General features: G+C 47.2%; 4 protein-coding genes across 16 annotated transcripts in view; 1 reads left to right on the top strand and 3 right to left on the bottom strand.

Annotated features, from left to right (window-relative positions):
* The window catches only part of TESK2 (testis associated actin remodelling kinase 2), a 160,568-nt gene extending 160,234 nt beyond the window's left edge, over positions 1-334 (bottom strand). Inside the window, exon 1 of the mRNA XM_003415566.4 lies at positions 15-334. The gene's annotated coding sequence lies outside the window, so the exon portion shown is untranslated. The remainder of the gene's footprint in view (positions 1-14) is intronic.
* Positions 335-1,039: 705 nt separating this feature from the next.
* CCDC163 (CCDC163 homolog) lies at positions 1,040-7,625 on the bottom strand. Of its 12 annotated transcripts, none has more exons than XM_023554678.2 (10): positions 7,523-7,569; positions 7,403-7,436; positions 7,041-7,184; positions 6,751-6,832; positions 6,426-6,618; positions 6,233-6,300; positions 5,870-5,937; positions 5,488-5,588; positions 5,046-5,179; positions 1,041-4,794 (listed from the first exon to the last, which is right to left on the bottom strand). In XM_023554678.2, the coding sequence occupies exons 1-10, from the start codon at positions 7,552-7,554 to the stop codon at positions 4,691-4,693; spliced, it is 960 nt and encodes a 319-aa protein (XP_023410446.1). In that variant the 5' UTR covers positions 7,555-7,569; the 3' UTR covers positions 1,041-4,690. The 12 variants fall into 12 exon arrangements, 9 of the variants coding, with proteins under 9 accessions (XP_023410447.1, XP_023410446.1, XP_023410445.1 ...); XM_023554676.2 differs by having other exon boundaries at positions 1,042-4,794; positions 7,041-7,231; positions 7,523-7,625; XM_010595315.3 differs by having other exon boundaries at positions 1,042-4,794; positions 7,041-7,234; positions 7,523-7,625.
* Positions 7,626-8,261: 636 nt separating this feature from the next.
* Positions 8,262-14,592, top strand: MMACHC (metabolism of cobalamin associated C). 2 transcript variants are annotated; one of them, XM_064281889.1, is made up of 4 exons: positions 8,262-8,371; positions 10,057-10,251; positions 10,937-11,116; positions 11,796-14,592. In XM_064281889.1, exons 1-4 carry the CDS (start codon positions 8,291-8,293, stop codon positions 12,213-12,215), a joined length of 876 nt encoding a protein of 291 aa, XP_064137959.1. In that variant the 5' UTR covers positions 8,262-8,290; the 3' UTR covers positions 12,216-14,592. The 2 variants fall into 2 exon arrangements, with proteins under 2 accessions (XP_064137959.1, XP_003415615.1); XM_003415567.4 differs by having other exon boundaries at positions 10,964-11,116.
* On the bottom strand, positions 13,809-22,591 carry PRDX1 (peroxiredoxin 1). Its single transcript, XM_003415568.4, has 6 exons — positions 22,463-22,591; positions 20,676-20,792; positions 18,413-18,566; positions 17,931-18,053; positions 17,572-17,702; positions 13,809-14,179 (listed from the first exon to the last, which is right to left on the bottom strand). The coding sequence occupies exons 2-6, from the start codon at positions 20,779-20,781 to the stop codon at positions 14,094-14,096; spliced, it is 600 nt and encodes a 199-aa protein (XP_003415616.1). The 5' UTR covers positions 20,782-20,792; positions 22,463-22,591; the 3' UTR covers positions 13,809-14,093.
* Between the last annotated feature and the right edge of the window lie 1,392 nt (positions 22,592-23,983).

Raw genomic sequence — 23,983 nt, forward strand, 5'->3', positions numbered from 1 at the left:
TCTCCTGGCGTTACCTGAGGCAGGACAGGGCAGGCAGAGGGGTCCCTGCGCGGCCGGAAGGGGGAGGAGGCGGCGGCAAAAAGGGACCATAGTAGCCCTCACAGCGCGGCGTCGGCAGCGGCTCCTCAGCCTGCGGAGGCGGTGGGGGTCCCTCGCGCAGAAGCCGGCGACTCAACGGGGCTAGCGGCGGCGGAAAACGAGAAGGCTACTGCCATGGCCTCGCAGTCGGGGCCGCTCCCCCCGCCGCTCTGGCGGGGCCAGAGGGATGATCCGGCCGGTGAGCCAGTAAGGGCAGCCGTAAGCTCCGCGGGACTCCGGGGCCTCAAGCGACTAGAAACGCCTGCCGAGCGAGGCAGGGGAGCTGGGGGCGGGGTCTCTAGGGGCCCCGCCCCTCTCCTCGAGCCCTCCCCCAGAACAGCCAATCAATCGTCAATCCTTGATAAACGAGCTAGTGGAATTGCCCAATTAACGTTAGGAATACCACGTGGTCTGAGGGGGGCACAATGGGCGTCCAGAAAAGCCAATCAACAGCCCTAAGCGCCAACTCCGGGGGACAAAGGGAACCAATAGGAAGGAAGTGGAGGTAAAAACAGACGAGGCAGTGTGTTGAAAAGGCGGAACCACGGAGGAGGGAATACACCTGGGGAAACCCAAGTCCAGGAACCTTTCAGGGGGCGGGGCAGTAAACACAAGACGGACCAATCAAAATGCCAGATACAAAGCTACTGGTAACTGACAAAGCCAGTTGAAAGTGGACTAGACTGGCGCGGCTTTTGGGTTGGTGAAAATTTAGCTGAGTAAGGAAAACCTGTATGAATGCTGTGTCCTGCAGGATATCAGTATGGGGGGGAGATTGGACTGATAACATAAATAATTATTAGTGACTTGAGATAGTAAAAGCGAAGGGTGGGGTTTAACAAAATGCTGAGATAGCAATTCATCTAGACTGAGATTCGATTCAGTGAAGCCTTCTTAGAAGAGGTAACACATGCCCTGGGCTTGAAATCAGGATTTTAAAAGAGCTGGGTGGAAAAAAAAAAAAAAAAAAAAGCTGGGTGGGCGATAAGAATTCTATTTAGTTTCAACAGGCACATATTTCCTCATGCTTTCCTTATGCCTAGACCTCAGGCGCTCATAATCTCATGCCTGAGCCAGCTGAAGCAGGACAAGGTCTTCAAAGACAAGAGCAAGCAAAAGGCCTTGCACTAGCACTCTCTTAGAGTAGAGACCTCCATTCAGACATCTTTGGGCTTCTTTCCTGGAAGGCGATGGGACGCAGGTCTTGAAAGATGAGTGAAATTTAAATAATACGATTAGAGTGTAGGTGATGTGCATTCCCGGGGGCAGTAAAGTTTAAGAAATGTACGGTAAGAGATAAGGCTGGAAAGAGAAGAGACTGAATGTGGGTTAAACTTAAATGACAATTTTGTCCTTTTTCCTTTCTGGTATGAGAGCTATCCAAGGTTCCTGAACAGGGGAATAACCTAAACAAGGCACTGTTTTAAGATAAGTTTGGTAGCTCACAGGATGCTAAACTGAAGGGAGATAAAAGAAATCACCCCAGTCCAGACCCGCTGGCCTAAAGCCTCTTCAGTACTGTTCTTCTGGCAACAAATCATGTGCTGCCACCTGGTGACAGTTCAAATATCATTGTTCCTCGTTGCTCTTTGATGTTTATGTTGGAGCCCTAGTACCCCTGCAAGCCTGTCTCCCTCAGAATCTGAGGCAAAATAATTGGTAGATAAATAGAGTACTGGAGCAAGCAGAATGAATAAGCCACCATGCCAGATGATCACCTGCCCAGTGAACAATGTAAAAAAGGGGTTTCCTTGCAGCTGCTTCAGCAGAAAGATGGCTCTTGATGGGAAGGGTTTTTTTTGTTTTTTTTTTTTAAATATTGTATTTTTGATGAAAGTTTGCACGGCATATGGGAAGGTTTTGTTTACATGCTTTTTAAAACAGAGTCTATTTGACCCAGGTCTGATCTCTACCATTCCACTCTCCCCAGCCTCCCAATGCCAAGGGGAAAGAACCAAGGAGGATTCCTGTAAAAACTGTGTGGCAGCAGTGTCTGACCTTCTCTAGCTTCACAAGGGGGAGGGAGAGTCACCATCGGCATCAGCCCAAGGCTGATTCCTGTGAAGGACGTACCTCCTCCCTCCGACCTTTTTACCCATTCTGACACCAATGGTCCCTCCCATGGCATTCTCTACTTCTCTGCTGTGTTTGATAATTCATTGCAATGGTCACATAGAACTCACAGACAATACTAATGATTATGGGGTTTATTAGGAACAGGTTACAATTCAGGATCAGAAATGCTCAGAATACAGTTCCCTGATCAGGACAGCCTCTTCTCAGCCTTGCCTGTGGCAGGCCTCTCCCCTAGCCCCTGGCCCTTGGCCTGCCTATGCCCTGCTCAGGCAAGTGTTACAAAGCTCTTTAGCTCCACTGCCACGTGCCCGGGAGCACCCTACACCATCAACAAGCCTCTTGCCAGAGGCCACTCAGCTTTTTTGCTCTGTGGGCTGGGAAGCCCACCACGTGGTCTTCTGCTGTTCTCCTGGTTCTGCTGCTGCCATTTCTCTGCCACTGCTTTTCCCCATCTTGTGCCATCTGCGGTGTGACAGCTGTCTCTCTCTGTCTCCTGCCATCTAGGAGGTTCTCAGCACAGGGATCCTGGGTCCAAAGGATGCATTCTACTCCTAGCTCTTCTTTGTGGTAGTCAGGTGCCCCTCTGCTTCTGGAATTGACTCTCTTTTGAGCCTAGCAGGATGGCAGACCAATCCCCTCGTTAGGATTCAATATACCTTATTTACGTGGTTCACCCCCACAAGTGTGCCATGAACCTTATCTGTATTATTAGCAAGGTGTCCAATCCCCTTTGTGGGCCACAAGCACCTTACTCGCATAGTTCCACCCAATCTTTTGGTGAGAGTTACAAGATGATAGCTGGAAAGGCCACATAACAGCAATCCATCACACTGCAATTGCTTTGTAGCTATTCAGGCATCAAGGCTTTCTCTCCATGACCTAAATGCCCTCCATTACTGGAATTAGTTCCTGCCCTACTCTCCTCAACTTTTTATCGTGCTTTTATTTCAGATAACTGTCTCCCTAGTTAGACTAAGACCCAGCATCTTCACGTGAACCCACTGTACATCTTCACTCAAGACAAATACAGAGTGTCATGGATTGAATTCTGTCCCCCCAAAAATGTGTGTATCGATTTGTTTGGGCCATGACTCCCAGTATTGTGTGATTTTCCTGTATGTTGTAAATCCTGCCTCTATGATGTTAATGAGGGTGGATGGCAGTTGTTAGTGAAGCAGGACTCAATCTATAAGATTGAATAGTATCTTGAGGCACTCTCTTGAGATATAAAAGAGAGAAGCAAACAGAGAGATGGGAGACCTCATACCACCAAGAAAGCTAGCACCAGGAGTAGAGCATGTCCTTTGGACCTGGGGTCCCTGCGCCTGAGAAGCAACTTGACCAGGGGAAGACTGATGACAAGGAATCTTCCTCCAGAGTTGGCAGAGAAAGAAAGGCGTCCCCTGGAGCTGACACCCTGAATTTGGACTTGTAACCTACTAGACTGTGAGAGAACAAGTTTCTCTTTGTTAAAGCCATCCACTTGTGGTATTTCTGTTATAGCAGCACTACATGATTAACACACAGGGAATATTCAATAAACACCCACTTGGTGGATGGATGGCATTATTTTTTTGACTAGATTTAGCAATGGTTGAAGCCTCATGAGGTCTCATTGGGAGGCTGTGTCTTCTAAGGAAACCCTGGCCTGTACTATCTAGAACACAAAGCCTACGTAAGGAGAAAGAAGAGCTGCCCTGAGTCTACCCAGGGAGATAAACAATTCAGAAAGCAGCCAGGTGGTGGAAGGATCGGAAGCCATGAGGTAGTTTTTTTAATGAAATGTAATAGAAAGTATCAGAGTGTATCAGACCTAGTAAGAATGAGTATTAAATCATAAAATTTTTGCTTCAGTTAATAAACATCTGTATTTACTAGGTCACAATGTAAACTGTATTTCTTACTAGGGGTCACATCAAAAAATTCTGAAAGCCACTGGATTACAGGTAGAGACTGAAGGAAGAGAGACCAGGGAGGAGGCTGCTGCAGGAATGGAGGCATATTGGTGAGGATGAGGAGTGGAGAGGGTGGAGTGAACCTCAAAAAACAGAAAATGAAGATGAGAAGTCTCCTATTGCCCAGCTCCAGGCCCACTAGAATGTGAGCATCCCCACATCACTACTGTCCCAGAGCAGTTCCTAGCTCTTTCTACCAGCTGGACTGTAAGCTCCCATCTCCTTCTAAGTTTGATTGAGCACAGGGCTTTCACTCAGAAGGTGCAGCTATAAATGTCTATAAACTTGGATTTTAAAGATAGAGGTAGCAGGAAGCAGCCAAGTAATAGGATGAAAAAAAAGATATAGCTGAGTATATCCCATGTGCATGCTGATTCACGGAAAACATAACACACCAGGGAGGATTAAACCATTTTATTGCAGATGGGGGTGAGGGAGACAGGTAGTGAGAAGCCTCAGTAGGCAGGGCAAATACCAGCTAGACCAAGAGCGGAGGGCAGAGGGCCCTGAAATTGGACCTTAAGGCCCTGGGTGGGTACAGAAGGATAAGGAAGGCTTCATCCCACTACTCCTACAAGTTCTTACAGGTCAGTCATGAGGACCTTGGGGGGCTGAAGGGATAGGTCCACCTGCTCAAGCTGAAGGCTGTTGGGCTCCGGGTTAGAAAGGGTGCTTCTCGGGAGCTCTAAAGGGAGGCAAAAGAGAAGAGAGAACAAACCATCAGCAAGCACTGTGATAGGCACAGAATTAGGCCCTGGGTCTATCTGATGGGGAGGGACATGCATGCCTGACTTGGGATAACTAGCAACAGAGGTTGATGGATCCACAAAGAAAGAGGCAGAGGCTCCATTCTACCCAATGCCAAACAATCAGGCAGCTGGTATCCAGGCATCACATGGATTCAGCCTCCCCCAGAAGTGGAGCCCCAGCCCTTACCCCCACCTAGCTTCCTTAAAAGTTCCCAGCTACTGTTACTGCCCAGAAGACTGACTTCAGAGTCAGGTGAAGAAAGGGACACGGTGAAGGTGGTAGTCAGGGGCAGCTTGGATTGGAGGACATGAATGGAGGTCCTGGAAGGAGAGAAGAATCAGAGGCAGAGGTGGTGATGGTGGATCGGGGGGCCCTCCCAGCAGAGAACTGTCCCCTCTTCCCAAGGTCAGGACTCCAGTCTCCTCCCCCTTTTTCTTTCAAAGGGAAGATACCTCAGTGGCCGTATCAAGTAAAGATTGCTCAATACTGCTCCTATAGGCAGCAACCCAGATACCCATACTACACCTATCAACCCAGGCTAAATCTAGGCTAGTGGAACTTTGGTCCCCAGTGCCTGGCTTCTGTGAGATAAATCCCCTCCACTGCCACAGCACCCACATCCCCTGACCTGAGAAGGTCGAACTCCCGCTGGGCATCCTGGGCCTCTATGCTGGCAGCCTCCAGAGCGTGACCCTTGCCCTCCTGGCCACTTTGTAGTTGCTCCAACATCTGCTAGACCATGCGCCCAGGTTGGACCAAACCTCTCTCTCTCCAGGGGGAAACTCCCTCCCCATGACTGGCCTCTTCAGCACACTTGGAACTCTACTGTGGGCAAGGATGGTTTTTCATCGCCTGGGGAGAGGGATTGGGAAGAAGAGCTTTGGAAGGAGGTGGAGTCAACATAAGGAAGAGAGGGAAGGAGATGAGAGGGAGGTGTCCTGGCCTGCCTATAAAACAGATAGGTAGAGAAAGGAAGGAGCCGCCCTGGAGAGATACAATCCTGGTCCTACCTTCCAGCTGGGGGCCTGAACCTGCTGCCCCTCAGTCATCTGTTTCAGCAGCAACTCCTGATGCTGGCCTGGAGATGAGAGAGAATGTACAGGGGCTGTCCCCCAACCTCATTCTTTCTCCCTCCCTGCCTTTGCCCAGCCTGCTGCTAAAAATTGACAGAAGCATTCTGGTCTAGCTATTAGGAAGCTTCCAAGCTGACTGGGAAGACTGTACCCACACCATGAGAGGAAAAGAGCAGAACAAGATACCGGTCAGACTTCTGAGTAGCTCAGACAGTCAGAGCTGTGGTCACTTACTGGGAGAGCAAGAAAATTTTCCAGAAAAGGGGAAGAAGAGAACACCACCCCTAATCTTTTACTTACTCAGTTGGTCCTGCAGCAACTTCAGCTCCTCCCACAGAACCTCTGACTCCTCCCACAGCAGTTGCCGCCTGCAGGGGTGACAGCAGTGTCATTGTAGAGCCAACCAACAAGTCCAGAAGGAGGAAGCCACCAGTCCCCCAGAGTACCACAAATTCAGAGGCCTGAAGAAGGAGGGGTCTTATACATCACTTACTCATTCTGCAATTTCTGGTGAAGGCCGGTGGTAGCACTACACTGTCCTGGTTCTGGTTGCTTCTGAGCTTGAGCCTGGGCCTGCTCCTGCACCTGGCTCCGGAGGCCCTGCAGTTCCCTTCTAAGTCCCTCCAGGCGTTGCTCAAGGAGAAGGACCCTCCTCTCTGGGCTCTCCTGCAGCAATCTTAGTGATGCTGTATGTAATAAGACAAGTTAGGGATCAGCCCCTTAAAGCTTCACATATGAACCCAGAGACCCTATTTGCAAATCAAGACTCATGTGCGCACACAAGGCTATGTGTGTAAAATAACGGGCCAGCCAGATACCTTCCAGGGCACAGATCTGGTATTTCTGCTGCTCTCGTTCTTCTAGAAGGCCCTGCACAGCCTGCCTTAGTGCCTCAATCACCTACCCAGGCAGAAGAACCACATGAACACCTGTGTAAAGGACTTCACCAACCACACACACAGTCACACCCAGACACATAGACACATAGACACAGACACACAGACACAGACACACACAGACACAGACACAGACACACACAGACACACAGACACACACAGACACACACACACACACACACACACACCCGCCCCAGGAGTCCACACCTCACCTGAGCCTGGGATCTAAGTTGGGATTGGAGAATTGTAACTTCATCCCAGACAGAGGATGGACTGTGGGCTTCAGCCCAGCTCAGTCCCTCTGGGACAGTGGGAGGAGTCTTCAGAACCCAGGACTGTTGAGCTTGGACTCCAGACTGGGGAGGCAAGTAAAGAGGGGAAGTCCACGTACCAGCCAGGTCCCCTGCTGAGGGAATAAGGAGGGGACAAGTCCAGGCCCTATCTGTATGGTGGAACAGAGTTCAGGAGAACAAAGAGCTGGAATTTGGAAGAAGTAGTAAATAGTACAGGCACTGGAAGAAAGCAGATCCTCAAAAGAGAGAAGGCTTAGGGATGGAAAACGGGCACCACCTACCTGCGGCGGAGACCCCAAGGGGATATAGCAGCTGCTACAAAAGAAACAGATGCACAGTCCAGTGAGCTGAGAGTCCCTTAACCCGACCCCCAAGCGGGCCAGTCTCAGGCGCCCCCTCACCTTAATCCGGGCCACATTTCCATCAGTGGCATTGAGAAGCGCGTCGAGCCGCTCAGACCAGCTCAGGCTTCTGCTCATATCCTGCGGCAGAGGTCTGGCTCCTGGTATCTTGTGCCCTTGCTCTCCCAGCCGAGGATGTCGAAGCAAGGCTCAGGAAAAACCACACGTCACATCAAAAGAAAGGGGTGGAGAAGCAATAATAAGGGTATGGATGACCAGCCCAGAACTGAGACTTTGGCAACTAATCAGGGCAGAGGCGCTCTTGGGGAACTGTGGAAAAAGCAGAACACCCTGATAAACAGATGTCAGGCGGTAGCTGAAGGCGCCGAATATTGGAAACATCCCCAGATTCTGGACACAGACACCATTGCGCCGAACCGGCGCCAGAAATTATTGCCGCCGCGGGTTTCAAACCCTCCGGGAAGTCGGGATAAATCAGACTTCGGACTGACTACCGCAGTGCCACTGGGAAACTGAGTTCGCCTCTGGTGGAGACAACCGGCAATGGAAGCGGCGGAACTACATTTCCCTAGAAGCAATAGTGCAGTCACACTCCTTGCCGGGAAACCGAGTTTTCCTCATTATGTAGCACTTGGCTCTGGGGACCAAATAAACTACGTATCCCAATATGCATCACGCAGAGTCAATAATATACCGGTGCTGGTCCCCGTAGTTCCTGGGAAATGGAGTCCAAGTTACCACGAAACTACCCGCCCAGTTTAGCCTTGAGACTCCATTTCCCAGCAAGCTTAGCGTGTAGCGTGCACTATGGAGCCGCAAGTCTCAGAGCTGAAGCAGAAGATTGAGGACACGCTGTGCCCTTTTGGCTTCGAGGTTTATCCTTTCCAGGTTGGTTATCCCTCCTGTGGTGTTAGCGCGAGGCGTATGATTGGTCTCTGTCCTGCCGCCTAAGTACCTGGAAGCTTTCTGATCTTACCCGAGAGCCTCTGGTCTATGTCCATCTGACCGACTGGCACAGGGTGTCAGTGGGGACTTGGGTTAAAAAAGTAGAGAAGCGGAGGCATATTTGTCCTTTTAGGCCCATATAATACCGAATTGATGAATGAGAGACACCATATGGTCGAGTAACCTGTATGGCCCTGATTATCACTTACGTAATTCATAGCAAGAAAGGGACACGTGGAGCCAGAGTCACCTTGAAAGAGCAAGGCCTAGAAAGTTTGCATGGCTAGGATTTCTAGGTTTTTTTTGAGGAGGGAAGGAACTGAACAAGGAAACAATTGGCTGGTTTGTTTCCTCAACCAACAGAAGGATAATTCATGATGTTGCCAATTACTAGCGCTGGGCTGGGTAGAAATTCTGTGCACCCGCCTGGCACAGAAGCCTCATCACTACCACCCCCACACTTGTTTACATAGGCACATTTCCCTTTCACCAGTGCTCCCTGCACTGAGCAGCAACCTTGGACACAGAGCTAAGTAGAAGTCAGCTTGAGTTCTTTGCCTGATGCTTAAAATACGACCCACTCCCCACCCTGTCTAATGAGTGCTGTACAGGATGTAGAGGGAGAGAGATAAGTTGGGTCTAACTTGAGCGAGGAGACTTACTAGGGAACACAGGATTGAGCTATATATCAGAAAAAATGGATTGATAAGGACGAGGGTTACGTATATCCCAAACATCAGGAACACCTTGAGTAAAGGTGTGGAGGCAGTGGTGGGTGGAAGGTATGGGGGAGAGTGAGGACAACCTAGTGCACTGAACTGAACAGAGACCGCAGCAGCCCTACCAGATGTGCTAGGCTCCAGTCTCACTTCCACATCCACATATCCAATCAGCCATCAAGACCTATAGGCTCCATCTTGTGAATCTCTCCCAAATCCATTTCCTTCCATCCCACCTGTATCTACTCTGGTCTAGGCCACCATTCTTTCTCATTTGGATAGCTGCAGTAGCCTCCTTGCTGTCACCTTGCCTCCAATCTGTCCTCTACAGTGCAGCCAAATAGATCTTTTAAAATTGAAGTCAGTTTACTCCTTAAATCTTCAGCAGCTCCTCATCGTTTCCAAATTAGATCCACCTTAAATTGGTGTTCAAGACATCACAATCTCACTCATCTCTTCTCTCTCTGTGCTCCCCTCTACAGACCCTTACTTCCACTAATTTGCTGTTCTCCAAATGTGCCCAATACTTTCCTGCCTCTGTCTCTGCTTATATTGTGACCTCTGTTTAGAATGCACACCAGATCTGCCTCCTCATGTCTCTCAATTTCCTTCCCAACCTTCAAGACTCAGCTTCCCCAAAAGCATTTTCTAATTTCAGAGGGTCTTCATCTGGCCCTGTCATTGCCCTAATTGCTATTGTTCTTAGTTGTTTATCATCTTTCTGCCTCTATTCTAAACTCCCTACCAAATTCAGTGAATATTCATTCAGTAAATAAGACAGAAGCTGAAGCAAGGTGTATGACGCCTTGAATGCCAGGCTAAGGTATAGCCATGGCTACAGCCTAGGCTGACCCTCCTGACTTAGGGGCCAGAGTGTCCAGCCTGGTCTAAACTTTTTCTCTGCCTCAGGTGGCATGGTACAATGCACTCCTGCCTCCGGTCTTCCACCTGTCCCTGCCGGGACCTACTCTGGCTTTCCTGGTACTCAGCACACCTGCCATGTTTGACCGGGCCCTTAAGCCCTTCCTGCAGAGCTGCCATCTCCGACCACTGACGGACCCTGTGGACCAGTGTGTGGCCTACCACCTCGGCCGCATTAGAGAGGTGGGCAAGGCTCCTGTTCTCACCCAGCTCCCAAGCCTACAGCTGCTTGTAGCTCCTCCAAGCTCAATGCATGATCTAGACCCAGGGCTAAGAGCCACTTCCCAGATGGAGCGGTACCCTAAAGCCAGCCTTGACACTCTGTGATCATCTCTCCCTGCTGTGCCTTCTCACTCCAGGTTTAGCCACTTTCATCTGGCAGCCCCCTAGATCTAAAATCAATCTCTGTGACCCTACACTGATGGGCAACCTTTATATGAGCCTCAGATCAGGGTTCCCTTGGCCTCCAACTGCAATAGCAATGAGCCTGACATCTCCAGGCATCTCTCTCCTGCCTCAAACATTATTGTCTTTAATGCCTTTTGAGAACAAAAATAACCCCCCACCACACACATACACACACACACTCATATTCTGGGTCTCTCCAAAGCTGGCCTATGTCCTCTTCCACATTGGAGCTCTTCAGGACAGGGCCAAGTTACCCATCCCAGTGGAGGTTCCTGAGCAAGACCTTGTGTGTTTCCCTTCAAACATGGGCTCTCCAAAACAGAAGTATAACTTTCCTCACACTGGAGCCTCCCTTCCCCAGGTTAAGGTAATGTTCTCTCATCTACATGGGACTTGAGCACAGGGTAATGTTAACACAGAATTAGGGCTCCCAAGGTCATGACACCCCTCATGCTCACAGGACCCTCCATCTTGTCCTGCATCCCAGAGCCTTCCAGAGCTGCAGATCGAAGTCATCGCTGATTACGAGGTACACCCCAACCGACGCCCTAAGATTCTGGCTCAGACAGCAGCCCATGTGGCAGGGGCTGCTTACTACTACCAACGAAAGGACGTGGAGGCTGACCCCTGGGGGAACCAGGTCAGAGGACAAATGTGAATGGGTGGGTACTGTGTGAAAATGGTGACAGCCCCTCCCACACTGCTGCCTCCGCTGGATGGGTCGGTAGACACAATCCAGGACAAAGAAGCTGTGCCTTGGCCATAGTTCAGCCCCATAGCCTACTTTGTGAAGTCTTCTCTGGGGACATGTCAGGTCAGAAAACCCAGTCTGTTCTTAAAACACTGTCTTGCAAGGCTATCCAGGATAGAGGGGGCAGAGCACTGATCAGATCAGTGGCATGACTGACTGGCAAGTTGACGGAGGTTCCTCACGGCCAGAATGAGCTTATGAAAAGGGCTATCTAGAACAGGGAGAGTCCAGACACAGAAAGAACAAGCTTGTATGTGGACAGGAGAGACCAGTCCCTGGGGAACATCATGCTTGGTAGTCAGTGAAAAAAAGATCAAGATGGATTGACACAGTGGCCACAAAAATGGGCTCAAGCATGATGATTGTGAGAATGGCACAGGACCGGGCAACGTTTTTGTTTTGTGATAAGGGTCAGAGTCGAAACTGACTCAACAGCATGTAACATGTGCAATCAGTGTCCACTGAGTGATAAGTCAACAAGTCTAGCTCACAGTGATCCTAAGTGGACCTGGTGCCAAGATGACCTGACCTCTATGTCTGACCTTGCTTTTCTTTACCCTCACCCCAGCACATATCAGGTGTGTGTATACACCCCCGATTTGGGGGCTGGTTTGCCATCCGAGGGGTGGTGCTGCTGCCAGGAATAGAAGTGCCAGACCTGCTACCCACAAAACCCCTTGACTGTGTTCCTACAAGAGCTGACCGCATCACTCTGCTTGAAGGCTTCAACTTCCATTGGCGTGACTGGACTTACCGGGACGCTGTGGCACCCCAAGAACGCTACTCAGAAGAGCAAAAGGCCTACTTTTCTACTCCGCCAGCCCAGCGCTGGGCCCTGTTGGGCTTGGCCCTGCCCTCAGAAGAGCATAGCCTGGTATCCCCTGAGCTGCTTCCCCTTACAACACACACCCCTAAGCCCCAGAATCCCAGCACAGTGCGAGGCTGGCTCAGTCCCAGAGTCTCACCATCTGCATCCCCTGGTCCCTGATACCTTCCCTCTTCTGTGAGACCCCTATTTATGACAGTGGTACTTGCTAAGACTTTCTTGGCTTTGGCAAGAGAGGTTTTATTTTGGGTACAAGATGATTATTTTTGATAATATAGGTAAGGTTTAGGGAAGTTAAGCTTTGGTCAAGACAGTCTAAGCTAAAAATCAAGATGGATTCAGAATTCCTAGCTATCCTGGAATATGGGAGTATTTATTGCCTGTTACACCATTTCTTCACAGTGCCCTAAGGTACTTGTTACAGGGTCTGAGCAACAAGCATCCCCTAAATAATGGTACCCACCTGACGGATTGTTTAAGGACTGAATAAATTCACACAAAGCACTGTCTAACAGTCCCTGGCATATAGAAAAGTGGTGTGTTGGCCATTATTAAAGGCTCTAGGAATCCCGCAGTGCTGCTCTTAGCTCTAGTCTGGGTTCTGGAGGGCTGGGTAGGCTGGGGTAGCTGATATAGGAAGTCTGCCACATGACCTACTGAAGAATCCTCAGTTCTGAATCTGCCCCAAAGCCTCAAGGCCCCAGGAGAAACCCAACTTCACTAACCACCCCCTCAGGACAATGACATGGATGAGGGTCAAATAAAGGACCAACTATCCTCTAATCATAAAGGGCTGGCTTCTACTGCTGAAAACTAGCCAATAAAAACCTAGATCTTAACAGCATGGTCCAGCTTTTTGCTTTGGCAACATCATCAGGAGGTATCAATTGCTGGAAGGGAGTGTTTGGTGAAATGGAGGGCCAGTGAGGGCAAGGAAGACCCTCAGTGAGATAATCTGGCACAGCAGCCATGACAATGGACTAGAACATGCCAGAGATCCCGAGGATAATGCAAAACCAGGCAACCTTTCATTCTGTTGTACACAAGGTCACCATGGATCAAAGATGGCAGCTGTCTGTCTCTCTCCTCTAATCAAGGCTAGAAACCCAAGGTAAGATGTGCTGAGGACTGTTCTGCTACTGAAAGCCCTATCCCAAGGCCACCAGCCCTGTTTGTCTCCCCCTCCCTTTCAGTTCCAGAGGTACAGAATCCTGCAACTCTTGTTCTTTTACAGAGCTAGCACCAGGCACTTAGCAGAAGAGGCTAAGCCACAGCCACAATGGTGTAAACGTAGATGCCTGGGCAATCTCACTGGGGTCTTACCTGCATCCCAGCCTGTAGCGTAAGTTGCAGTGCCCTGGCCAACACTATCCCAGGACTAGCTCAGCTCCACACAAGTGAAATAAAATATAACACTGTGGCTCAGTTACATTCCCTGTTTCCTGCGTTTTCCCTCGATATAGTAACTTCCTGATATAAGGCAGCTTTCGGAAACCCTGGTGGCGTAGTGGTTAAGTGGTATGGCCACTAACCAAAGGGTCGGCAGTTCGAATCTACCAGGTGCTCCTTGGAAACTCTATGGGGCAGTTCTACTTTGTCCTTTAGGGTCGCTATGGGTCTGAATCGACTCGGTGGGCACTGGGTTTAGTTTTGGTTTAAGGCAGCTCTCGTTTTCTTCTTCAAAAGGGAAAACAAAGAGTAAATTTTTTCTTAAACATAAAGGCAGATACCCCCTAAAATGAAGAACCATCAAGGTCTTGGTTCAAATTTAATAGAAACTACAAAAGATCAATGGGCTCATGCTCCACTACTGGTACACGAAACACATTAGCTGGCCTGTCCCACAGCACAGCTCAGGCCATTTCCACCAGGGTGAAGAAAGGCTGGCCTCTCCCACCCCTGCAGGAAAGGTCTATATCTATCACATATCAGGTCTCAGCCAAGTATAAGGCTTTGTGTTTTATGCATGAAGAGAAGTACAAAAGAGGCTTTTGTTCTCAAGGGTGCCCACTGCAGCCCAGCACTAAAATGGCCCCATGCTTATTTCTGCTTGGAGAAATACTCTTTGCTTTTCTGGACGTCAGGCTTGATGGTATCACTGCCAGGCTTCCAGCCAGCTGGGCACACTGTAAGAGAAAGATGCTTCTCATCAGTAACCAGCTCAGTGGTGGGTACCACCCTCCTCCCACGAACAAAGGACCACCTCAAAGCCAGACCTCAGCCCAAGGAGCCTGTCCTGCAATGTTAAAGATCATTCAGCCTTTTTAGTCCAAGGTTAACTAGAACCATAATCTAATCCTCACCAGAACCCTAATATACTATTCTACTGAATTTATTCATGAGGTACGCCTGAAATTTAAAGTAACAAGTTTCAATTATTATGCTGTGTTCTAAAAAAAATCTGTCCAAAAGCAAATATGGCAAAATATTAAGATAGGTAGGCAAATGCTTATTAATATTCTCCATGCTTTTATCTGTGCTTCAGATACTGCTTTTCAAAAAAAAAAAAGGTAAATGATTTGCCCTAACTTCCCCATACCCACAAAAGAAACAAACTAAAAAGTCAAGCTGGGACTGGGTCCCAAAGCAGTCCTTGAAAGCTTGTATTTCTTAAGCCTTTAAAATGAAGCTGCTACTTTCCTCTGGAAGAAGTTCAGAGATCTCAAGACAGTAACCGGTCTGCCTCCCCAGGCAGACGATGCCTACCCTACACCTTTCAACTCTGCCAAACTGGACAGCGTGAACTACAAGGGGCAGGACCCTCCACAGAAGGCCCATCTTGTCTCACTAAGTAAAAACACCTTCTCCTGTTTGCTAAGTAAAAGGTCAGGGTTTAGATCTTTCACACACTGCAGGAAGTATAGCCTTCAACCATTTCCTACAATGCTGACCTAGCTATACTCCTTGAGCTAGCCTGAGGAAAGCGAGGCAAAAGGACTTCAAGCCATTATCTGATTTGCTGTTTTGTCTTCTACAAAACACGTTGTCACTGAAGTCCAGTAATACAGCAGTAAGAGTCTCACTTGCTCAAGTAAGAGAGGAAAGCCCCTTTATGTTGGAAGATGTCATATAGCTTCATATGCTATTAGACTCTAAAACCAGCTCTCTGGGCAATGTATTAATGGAACAAGAGCTAAATAGCAGACCCAGCTACCATTACTTTCTTGAAATCTCCATTTAATAGTTATAGGTATTTGCGCTAACATCAAACGGTTAAAATACAGGTCCCTTTTTTAAGCATCAACAATGGAGCCCTGGTGGCGCAATGGTTAGGCTGCTAACTGAAAACGCCAGCGGTTCAAACCCACCAGAGAAGCTCTGCAGGACAGAAGGCCTGGCAATCTGCTCCTGTAAAGGGGCCAGATGGGAGCTTGGCATTAGGTACTAAAGGGGTACCAAAAAATACTCCTCTGCCTAGGAGAACACAGAGCTTTAGAATAGCCCAATTATAAATCATGACACAAACAGCTGCGCCTCACAGCTTAGTATGAAGTATAACGAACCAGAAAGGATGACCTTGCTAACTCAGTTTCCTTGGTGCTTGGGCCTCATAGCGCTTACAACCACACCAGTTTTAGTGACAGGCAGAAAGATCAACAGAGATGTTTATCAGAATCAATAAGGTGCCCACCAGAGCTAGTACAGTTAGTTCCACATGAACCAGCTTTTTAAAAGTGCAGGAGGAAATGATACCAGTCACAGTAACTCCAGTATGAGAACTGTTCCAACACAGAAGGTCCTAAGCAATGTCTTTTTCAACACTTTTAATTACGAAAAAAAAAAAAAAAAGTGAATTTGGATCTCAATTCTACCATTTACGACAAATAAATGGTGTGGTTAAGTATTGGTTTACTGGTCCTTAGTAATAGAGATATTATTTGTCAAACATTACAGCATTCATAGGCTCTCAAATGGGGACAAGCCATAAAAGACTGTGTCAGAACTAATGGAATAGGGGGTAGCAGAAACCAATACAAAATACAAAGAAGCAAGTTTTACAGTGTCACAAGCTAGGGTTCAAAAGAGTCTAACCTATATGCAAGGCCCTAGGAAAGTCCAGAAAATGGCTGACTTTGCCACTCCCCTTCCTTCTTGCCTCTGTGCTGAACCTCATCCCCCGGCAGGGGGCAGCCTCAGGTGTCTGCTCCTTCAATCAGCCAGGCTAAAACCCAGACATGCTTCTGCAAATGGTGCCTCTTGGTATCAGTGTTCACTGACCCTATTATTCAGCCGTTCACTCTAACCACTTTTGGGTCCCTCTAACAAAAACCACTTATTTAGACTCAATTTCTTCATCTCTTGACAAGATCAGAGCTAAAATGGATCTGAGAACGCTAGTGTGAATTGCTCATCTTCCAGAGGAAAAAAAATGAGATGTAGTAAGGGAAGAAATTTGTCCCAGGTCATAGAAAGCTCAGCCAAAACTGTCTGTGCCCTTGATCTGAAGTCAGTAACATTTGATCACAATTACCTTGTACATAATTACATTAAGCTTGGGATGGGTCAAGACCCCCCATTCTCCTACATACCTAGCACCAGGACCTGAGCCCTTAAAAACTAAGCTAACTCACTTGGATAACGTTGTCTCACTCCAGCAACAGATGCACTCGGAGAAAGAGAAAAAAAAAAAAGCTACAGTCTTACAACTCTAAAGCTAAAACCAAATGGGGCTCTGCTTCATCACAACACTGCAATGCGGGCACATAAGGACAGGACTACTATTTCTGGGGCAATAGGAAAGGAAAGGCTCATACTCTAGCAATGCTAGACAAAAAATCAAAAGCTGAATGTGCTTGGTCACGTTTAGGTTTTGTAGAAACAGACTTACGAAAACCGCCTTTGATCCTGACACGTCCGAGAATATAGATATCTCATCTACTCCTTCCCACTTTTTAAACATTTTTACATTAAAACATTTATGTAAACTTTATATACGAAAACTGATTCTACAAATACAATCGTACAACAAAATGAACTTTTAAAAAATAGAAGTTACATGAAAATAAATGTAGTAACTACATCTATCTACCTAACTACCCCTTGGGTGAAGTTATTATCTTGGTTCTATTTTTATTTTCCAATTTTCAGAGCGTTCAATATCACCTTTATATATTTCAAAAATCCCAATATAATAGGACTTTTTTTTTTTTAGAGAGTAAGCTCTTCCCCTCAACACTTGTCAAAATGGCTTCATCTCTAGATGCGATTCTCAGTCTTTTGTTTTGCTCCAACATACTCAGGGATCCTCCTATACTCCACTAAGTAAAATCTGCAGCAGTGAGTGATTCTAAACGAGCAGGGCAGAAGCAAAGAGTATTCACTTGAATCAAAAAGCCTTTATATTCTTCCCAAGTTTTTCCATTATCCCCACACCTCCTCAACGCATAGTAATACAGAGATTTCTATTTTTTGATGAGACATAATCACTCTTCTTTCTTTATCTGACAAATATTGTTCCGCCACCTTTCCCACCATACCACCACGATTTTGCTGTCCAGTCATCAGACATCTGGCTCACCTTCTCCATGTTTGTCAGTGAACTGGAAGGCCTGAACTAGTCTTAGAGTTTCATCCACAGAGCGGCCGACGGGGAGGTCATTTACAGTGATCTGCCGGAGGATCCCTTTATCATCAATGATGAAGAGGCCCCTGGAAGAGATTGAAGAATTAGGCAGTGCAGGTTTAGTAATTTGCTGAGGAAATGGCACAGGTCTCAAAGACTTGAACTTGCCTTGCCCTTAGTGAGGCGGCCCCTGCATGAGAAATACAATGAGGCAGGAGTATCTGCAGATCAGGGCCTAGTCTTCTCCAAATAAATGCCTCTCAGCCAATCCAACAATTCTCCCGATGAATGCCAGCCCCCCAGCAGGTACTTACCTGAATGAGATGCCTTCATCTGCCTTTAGGACCCCATAGTCCTGAGCAATGGTGCGTTTGGGGTCTGATACCAAAGGAATATTCATGGGTCCCAGCCCTCCTTGTTTCTTGGGTGTGTTGATCCTACAGCAAAAGGCACACACATACAATTGCATTCATTTAAAGCCTTGTGTAGCCACAGCATTAACTGTACCCATTCCTTCCTCTTTCCCATGCTCTTATCTAACTCTCCCAATACTCAAAAGTCTTTCTAGCAGCAAAGTGAATGGCTGAAGACAGTAAAGATCACCAGAACATACTCAGCTGCAACTCAAGCTGCTTCTTCTCTGCTGCCAAGTAACAAGAAAGCAACAAGAAGTCAAGAGCCTTTGTACTCTGTCTACAAGGAGCCAGAAGTCAAAACTTGAGAAAGTCTATTGCCAATGTCTCCCAATTGCTGCTTAGTTAGTAAGTCCACATGCCAAACAGACAAAGACATTTACCAAGCCAGATGACAGAAGTGAGAATCCACGGAAGCACCAATCACTTGGCAGTTGAGTTTCTTAAATTCTTCTGCCCTGTCACTAAAAGCAATGATCTCCGTAGGGCACACAAAGGTGAAGTCAAGAGGATAAAAAAAGAACACAATATATTTTCCTGAAAAGGAAAGAATCCTCAGGTTAGCCTTACAGAGAACGAAAAGCTAAGGATACATTTCCTATGAAAAAGCCTTTCTTATTAAGTTGATGGCAGACACACAATTGTTAAATGACAAGACCAGGGCTTCAAACCAGTTCATTCTGGTTTGAACCCCTGCTGAGAATTTTCATTTCCACCGCAGATATACTGAATCAGGCCCTACACTTTCACAAGATCCACAGATGATTCTTACGTGTAATAGATTTTGAGAACCACTGATGTACTAGTGGTTCTGGCATGGTCCCTAACCAGCAACATCAGCATCACCTGGAACTTGTTAAAAATGCAATTCTCAATAGGGGTTTGAACCGGAACAAACAGATTCAAAGCCCGGGCAAGACGACTCAACATAGCTGTCTCCTAGCATCTATTTTAGAACTTGTTGCAGCAGGAGGGCCTGGAGACTCATACATCTGAATGAGAAAAAATTCTTTCTAGCTCCATGCTTTATTCTCCTGCCTCCTCATTAGCTGCCAACTGTAACTCCTATAACCTCTATCTACTCCTACGGTTAGTTAAGGCCAGAGTATAAACACCAAGTTCTTACTCCAATGAAGGAAAGCAAAACGCAATTATCACTTTTAACTGGGTGGCATATTGCCAATGCTTAGAAGAGTGCCCAGAGGAGCTGAATTGCTGAGCTCTCTGCTGACAGGTGACAAGAAACCAACAAAAGGAAGTCAGCCTTTGTACGTCTTTCACAATGAACCATAGTGATGGGACCGGTAAGGACCTTTAAGGACCTCAATCGCCACAAACTCGTTCCTAACAAACCTGACAGGACAAGAAATAAAAATCTTATAAACAAAGTTTCAAAAGTCCTGGTAGGTTAACACAACTTCTAACTGGAATTTTACTGGTCACTCAGATTACCAGTTGAAGTAGACCTTCAAACTGTCCAGGAAGTCTCTTACCACACCTAACGTGCTGAGCTATGGAACAACTCCAAACATTTACTTTATTACCAGGTAGCCTTTTTTTTGACATTTACTTTGAAAAGGAAAGTAACTAGAAGCTGACTCATCTAAATAACTCCTCCAGGGCTTTACCTAACAAGCACTTTGAAGCCTCAGCAGATCAAGCCCTGGAGGGCAGAGAGCAGCTCCTCCTAGACCTAATGCCTATACTCTTGGGCCAGGGTCACGTACCTCTGGTGTTACTTACTTTGTCAGGAGAAGCTTCCCTCCACAGGGCCCCACTTACTTGCTCTCATCACCATCGAACAAGTGCGACGTGTTAGGAAACCTAGTTAAAAGTTCTACCCAAAAGCCAACTCCAAGAACCAATTACTACACCACTAAGGGAAGTACACTTGAGTTCGAGGTTTGCATTCTAAGAAATCTTTATCCCAGAAGACCCAGGTGCTCTGGTACTGCAAGAAAGGAATAGCCTCATTAGAGACTGCCAAGTGTCTGCATGTAACTAAGGGGAGTTGTTTCAGCTGTGACATCAACTCTTCTCCGGCGCGGGGGGGCGGGGGCGGCAAAAACAGTCAAGGGAATGGGCCTGAGCCCTCTGCCTAATAACGTAATGGCTGTGACACACACATTTCACAAATGACCACTAAGCTGGATCATAGCCCAAAGACTTGAGAATATAGCAAAAAAAGCAAACCCGTTGACATCAAGTTGATTCCGACTCACCAGCAACCCTACAGGACAGAGTAGAACTGCTCCACAGGGTTTCCAGGAGTGGCTAGTGGATTTGAACTCCCAACCTTTTGGTTAGCAGGCAAGCTCTTAACCACTGGGCCTGGCCAGGCGTCTTAACAGAAGAGATGATAATGAAAACAATTCAGAAGTACTGAGAAAATCAAATTGACCTAATATGGTTACATATAATGAAGCATGTGCCTTCTCCAGAAGAAGTCTGAACCTACAATATCCATTCTGTAAACACTGATCATCACTCTTTTGCTTCAGCATAAAGGTAACAGAATCCTGCCCTAAAGGCCTTGTCCTGGGAGATACAAAAAATTTTAGAATCAAATGTAACAGATACCAAAATTTAACAAGTTATCTCTGGATCATAATTCCATTATAATGAATCCCATGTAATTACTCTTACCTTTGTAGTCAGACAAGCTGATATCTTTGAACTGACCATCTGGCATAACGGCTGTAGCTTTGAAGTTGGGGGCAGGGTGCCCAATTTTAGCAGCTCCTGAAGACATCTTGTTATCAGCTGGAAAAGATAAAAGAAAATGAATTAAAAACAAGTCTTGTCTTTTTAGATACAAGGTAGCTTTCACCTACTTAGGGACTTAGTGGTAGAATCAAGAACAATCAGGTCCAGTGGTCCTGAACACAAAATTTTTATCATTAGTAATGCAAGCCAGCAGCCAAGAGTCACAATGGAAGGGCCACAATCTGAGCTTTCTAATTTCTGGACCAAACCCAGATATTACAAAAGTCTCTGAAATCTCAGTCTTTGTTTTCATCTAAAAAGAACAATTTTTTAGTAAGTCGAAGTCACCTTTTCTGAGACATTATGAACCGGCATTTTCTTCTGCCTTTTCATTATACAGAAGCACCGAGAAGGGAGGGATAAGGTAGAGACTCTCAAACCAGAACCCAAGTACACAATGCACAAAGCCACCAACGCTGATTGCCTGACTCCCACAAGCCCTCATGTTGCCTTTCTGCCGACTGCACCTCCATCTATAAGATGTAAAGTGCACTGGAACTTTGTCCAGGTGGATGTGCCCAAGAAAGCACACGCCCTAAAGCCAATCCAGACCAAGATTCTGGCATCTGCTCAATTTAAAAACTTTAGGTATTGGATTTAGCCCTAGAAGTCTTTTCAAAATGGGTGTCTGGCCTCGGGGCCGAGATCCCGGAAGAAAAATCAGTACAATCAAGAGTTCAGTTTAATGCATTGGATTCGCCCAGATCAATACCAAGATAAGGAGTTAAGATTTAACTCAATTAAGTTACCGGTTTGAAAACCCTAAGAAACTAATTTTCCCGTAATGCCCAAAGTTCTCGGTTCATAATACAACCAAAGGAAACGTTGTGCGCATGCCTAGAATCGATCTTCGCAAAGGTTTCACAGCCTGTATAAAATAAAAACTATTTTAACACCCTTTAACAAAGAAACCGTAAGGTACGCTGCAACTTGGCGACGGGGTGTGGCCCTAAGAGAAACAGGCTTCTCGTCCAAACCTGTTTTTCCAGGTGACCCCAACACCACAAAAGCCCGACCAACCAAGAGGAAAGTCTGCTGGACTTCCGGTCGGTGCGTCGCCCTCAGGAGACACGCTCCCAAACCCCCTAGAGAGGGCCACGCCTGCAAAGCCCAGTTCAGGTACCTTCTTGCCGCTCCCAACGTCACCCTCATCCTAGTAGTTCGGAAATCGCCAGCAGAAAAGATTGCGCATTCTTCAGCGAGGGAATTTGGGAAAACCTCACAGCAAATCACAGCTGAAGACCGGGGCCGCTTTCACCTCTACCACACAAAGACCGATTACGGGTAACCTTCTGCAGCAACAGCTCTGGTTCTAGGTCCACTCCAGAAGCTTCCCGAACCCGCCCTGCCTCGCAGGAGGCTAGCCGTGGAGCTCCCACGCCGCCTCACCCAGCCGCGCGCCAAGCCAACCAGCACACTTTGCTCGAGGGAAAGAGACTGGAGCGGGTGTTAGCCTCGGGGCTCAACCAGTCCCCGAAAGCACAAGGAGATGCGCAACGCGGGGTGAGCGGACCGCCCAAACACTTTCAGGCGCCAGGCCCCCGCGGGCCGCCTCGCCGGTCACGGCGCCTCCAACAGAGACTATGTGAGCCCCGGAGAAAAGCAAGAGAGCAGAAAGTAGCAACAGGTGGGGGGGGTTCGCGAGGCCAAGCTACCTAGAGACTCACCAGTTGCAAAACAGAAGGCACCAAGATCAGCCAGGAAAAGAATTTGCGGAGCTTGCGTGGGGCGCTGCCTTTATAGTTTCTTGGGCTCTCGCGAGAGTCGGCGTGGGCCGGGGGTGCAGGAGGAGGAGAAGGAGGGGGAATCTGCTCACTCGCAGTCGGGTCCCATCGCGCGTCGCCAGAATGACTCAGCACTTCCCCTCGCTGAGGGGCAGGAGTGGTCGCAGATAGTACTAATCGCCCCCAGTCATCACTGCCGCCACCAACGGCTGAGGTCGGAGAGTGGGATGCACTCTTGGCCGCCCTCAAGCCCAAAGTCCTCAATTAATTTATGATCTCAATGGGGGCCGGGATTCCTTTACTTCTAGGACCCCTTGCGCGCTGTGCCCTTAAAGCGCAAACCAGATTAAGGGTCCTCGCTGTCGCTCACGGAGGACATCCTGGGAACTACACACCAAGCCCTGAGAGAGAAGTATCTAAATACTTCTCAAATCGTCCCAGTCACCGCAGCGTCTGCCAGATGACTAGTATCCCTGGCTTCTGTACCTTGGATAAAGCCGCTTTATTATTCCGATTATTGGCTGAGCTGTTTTCCATCTCCCATCCATTCCTTCCACTATAGCTGAAGGGAATCTTCTTGAAATGTGATCATGTCACTCCTTGGATTTGTGATTTAAAAACCAGGGCTCTGTAGTCAATTCCCTGAATTAAAAGCCTTATGATTTTGTTTTTTTAATTGTGCATTGGGTTACAGTTTACAGAGCAAATTAGTTTCCCATTTGATAGTTTGTGCATAAAATGTTCCATAAAAAATAGCATTGGTTTAATTCCCCACGATGTGTCAGGACTCTCCCCATTTCCTCCCTAGGTTCCCCATTTCCTTTCGTCCTGATTTTTTACCCCTCCCTGCCTTCTCATCTATCCCTGTGGGCAGATATTGCCCTTTTGATTTAGTTCAATTGGTTGTTCTAAGGAGCATGTTCCTCTCTAGTGTTTTTATTTTGTGGGCCTGTCTATGGTCTGGCTAAAAGATAGTCTCTGGGAATGGCTTGTTGTAGGGAAAAAAAAAATCACAAAGTTTAGTAAAGCAAAAAGAAAAGTTTTATTTGGCATATATGCAAAGAGGCAAAAGTGGGAAAAGGACAAGCATACTGTTAGGGCCTTGTCTGCCCAAACTCCAAGCAAATATTACAGAATAAAGTGGGAAAATAGACATGCCTGCTGCTAGAGCCATGTCTGTCCAAAGAACAATGCAGAATCATCAGTATATATTAACATTACAAATAGGCAAAACCATTAAAAGTTTTACCTTTTCACAAATGGGCTAGAAACCGTGATCCTATATTTTGAAGTGTCTTTCTTAACAATCATTGGTCTAGGCTTCAGTAATGATAGGAGGGTCATCATTGGCCTAACAAATCTTACTATTCACTAAATGCTAGTAGAAAAAGGTAACAATGGAAACCATATGGGTCTTCTGTGCTGTTTTACTAGCTTATGTGGAAGATTCCCTAAAAGATGTGT

This window comes from Loxodonta africana, chromosome 3, assembly GCF_030014295.1.
Source record: "Loxodonta africana isolate mLoxAfr1 chromosome 3, mLoxAfr1.hap2, whole genome shotgun sequence".
In the NCBI taxonomy this organism is placed as follows: Eukaryota; Metazoa; Chordata; class Mammalia; order Proboscidea; family Elephantidae; genus Loxodonta; species Loxodonta africana.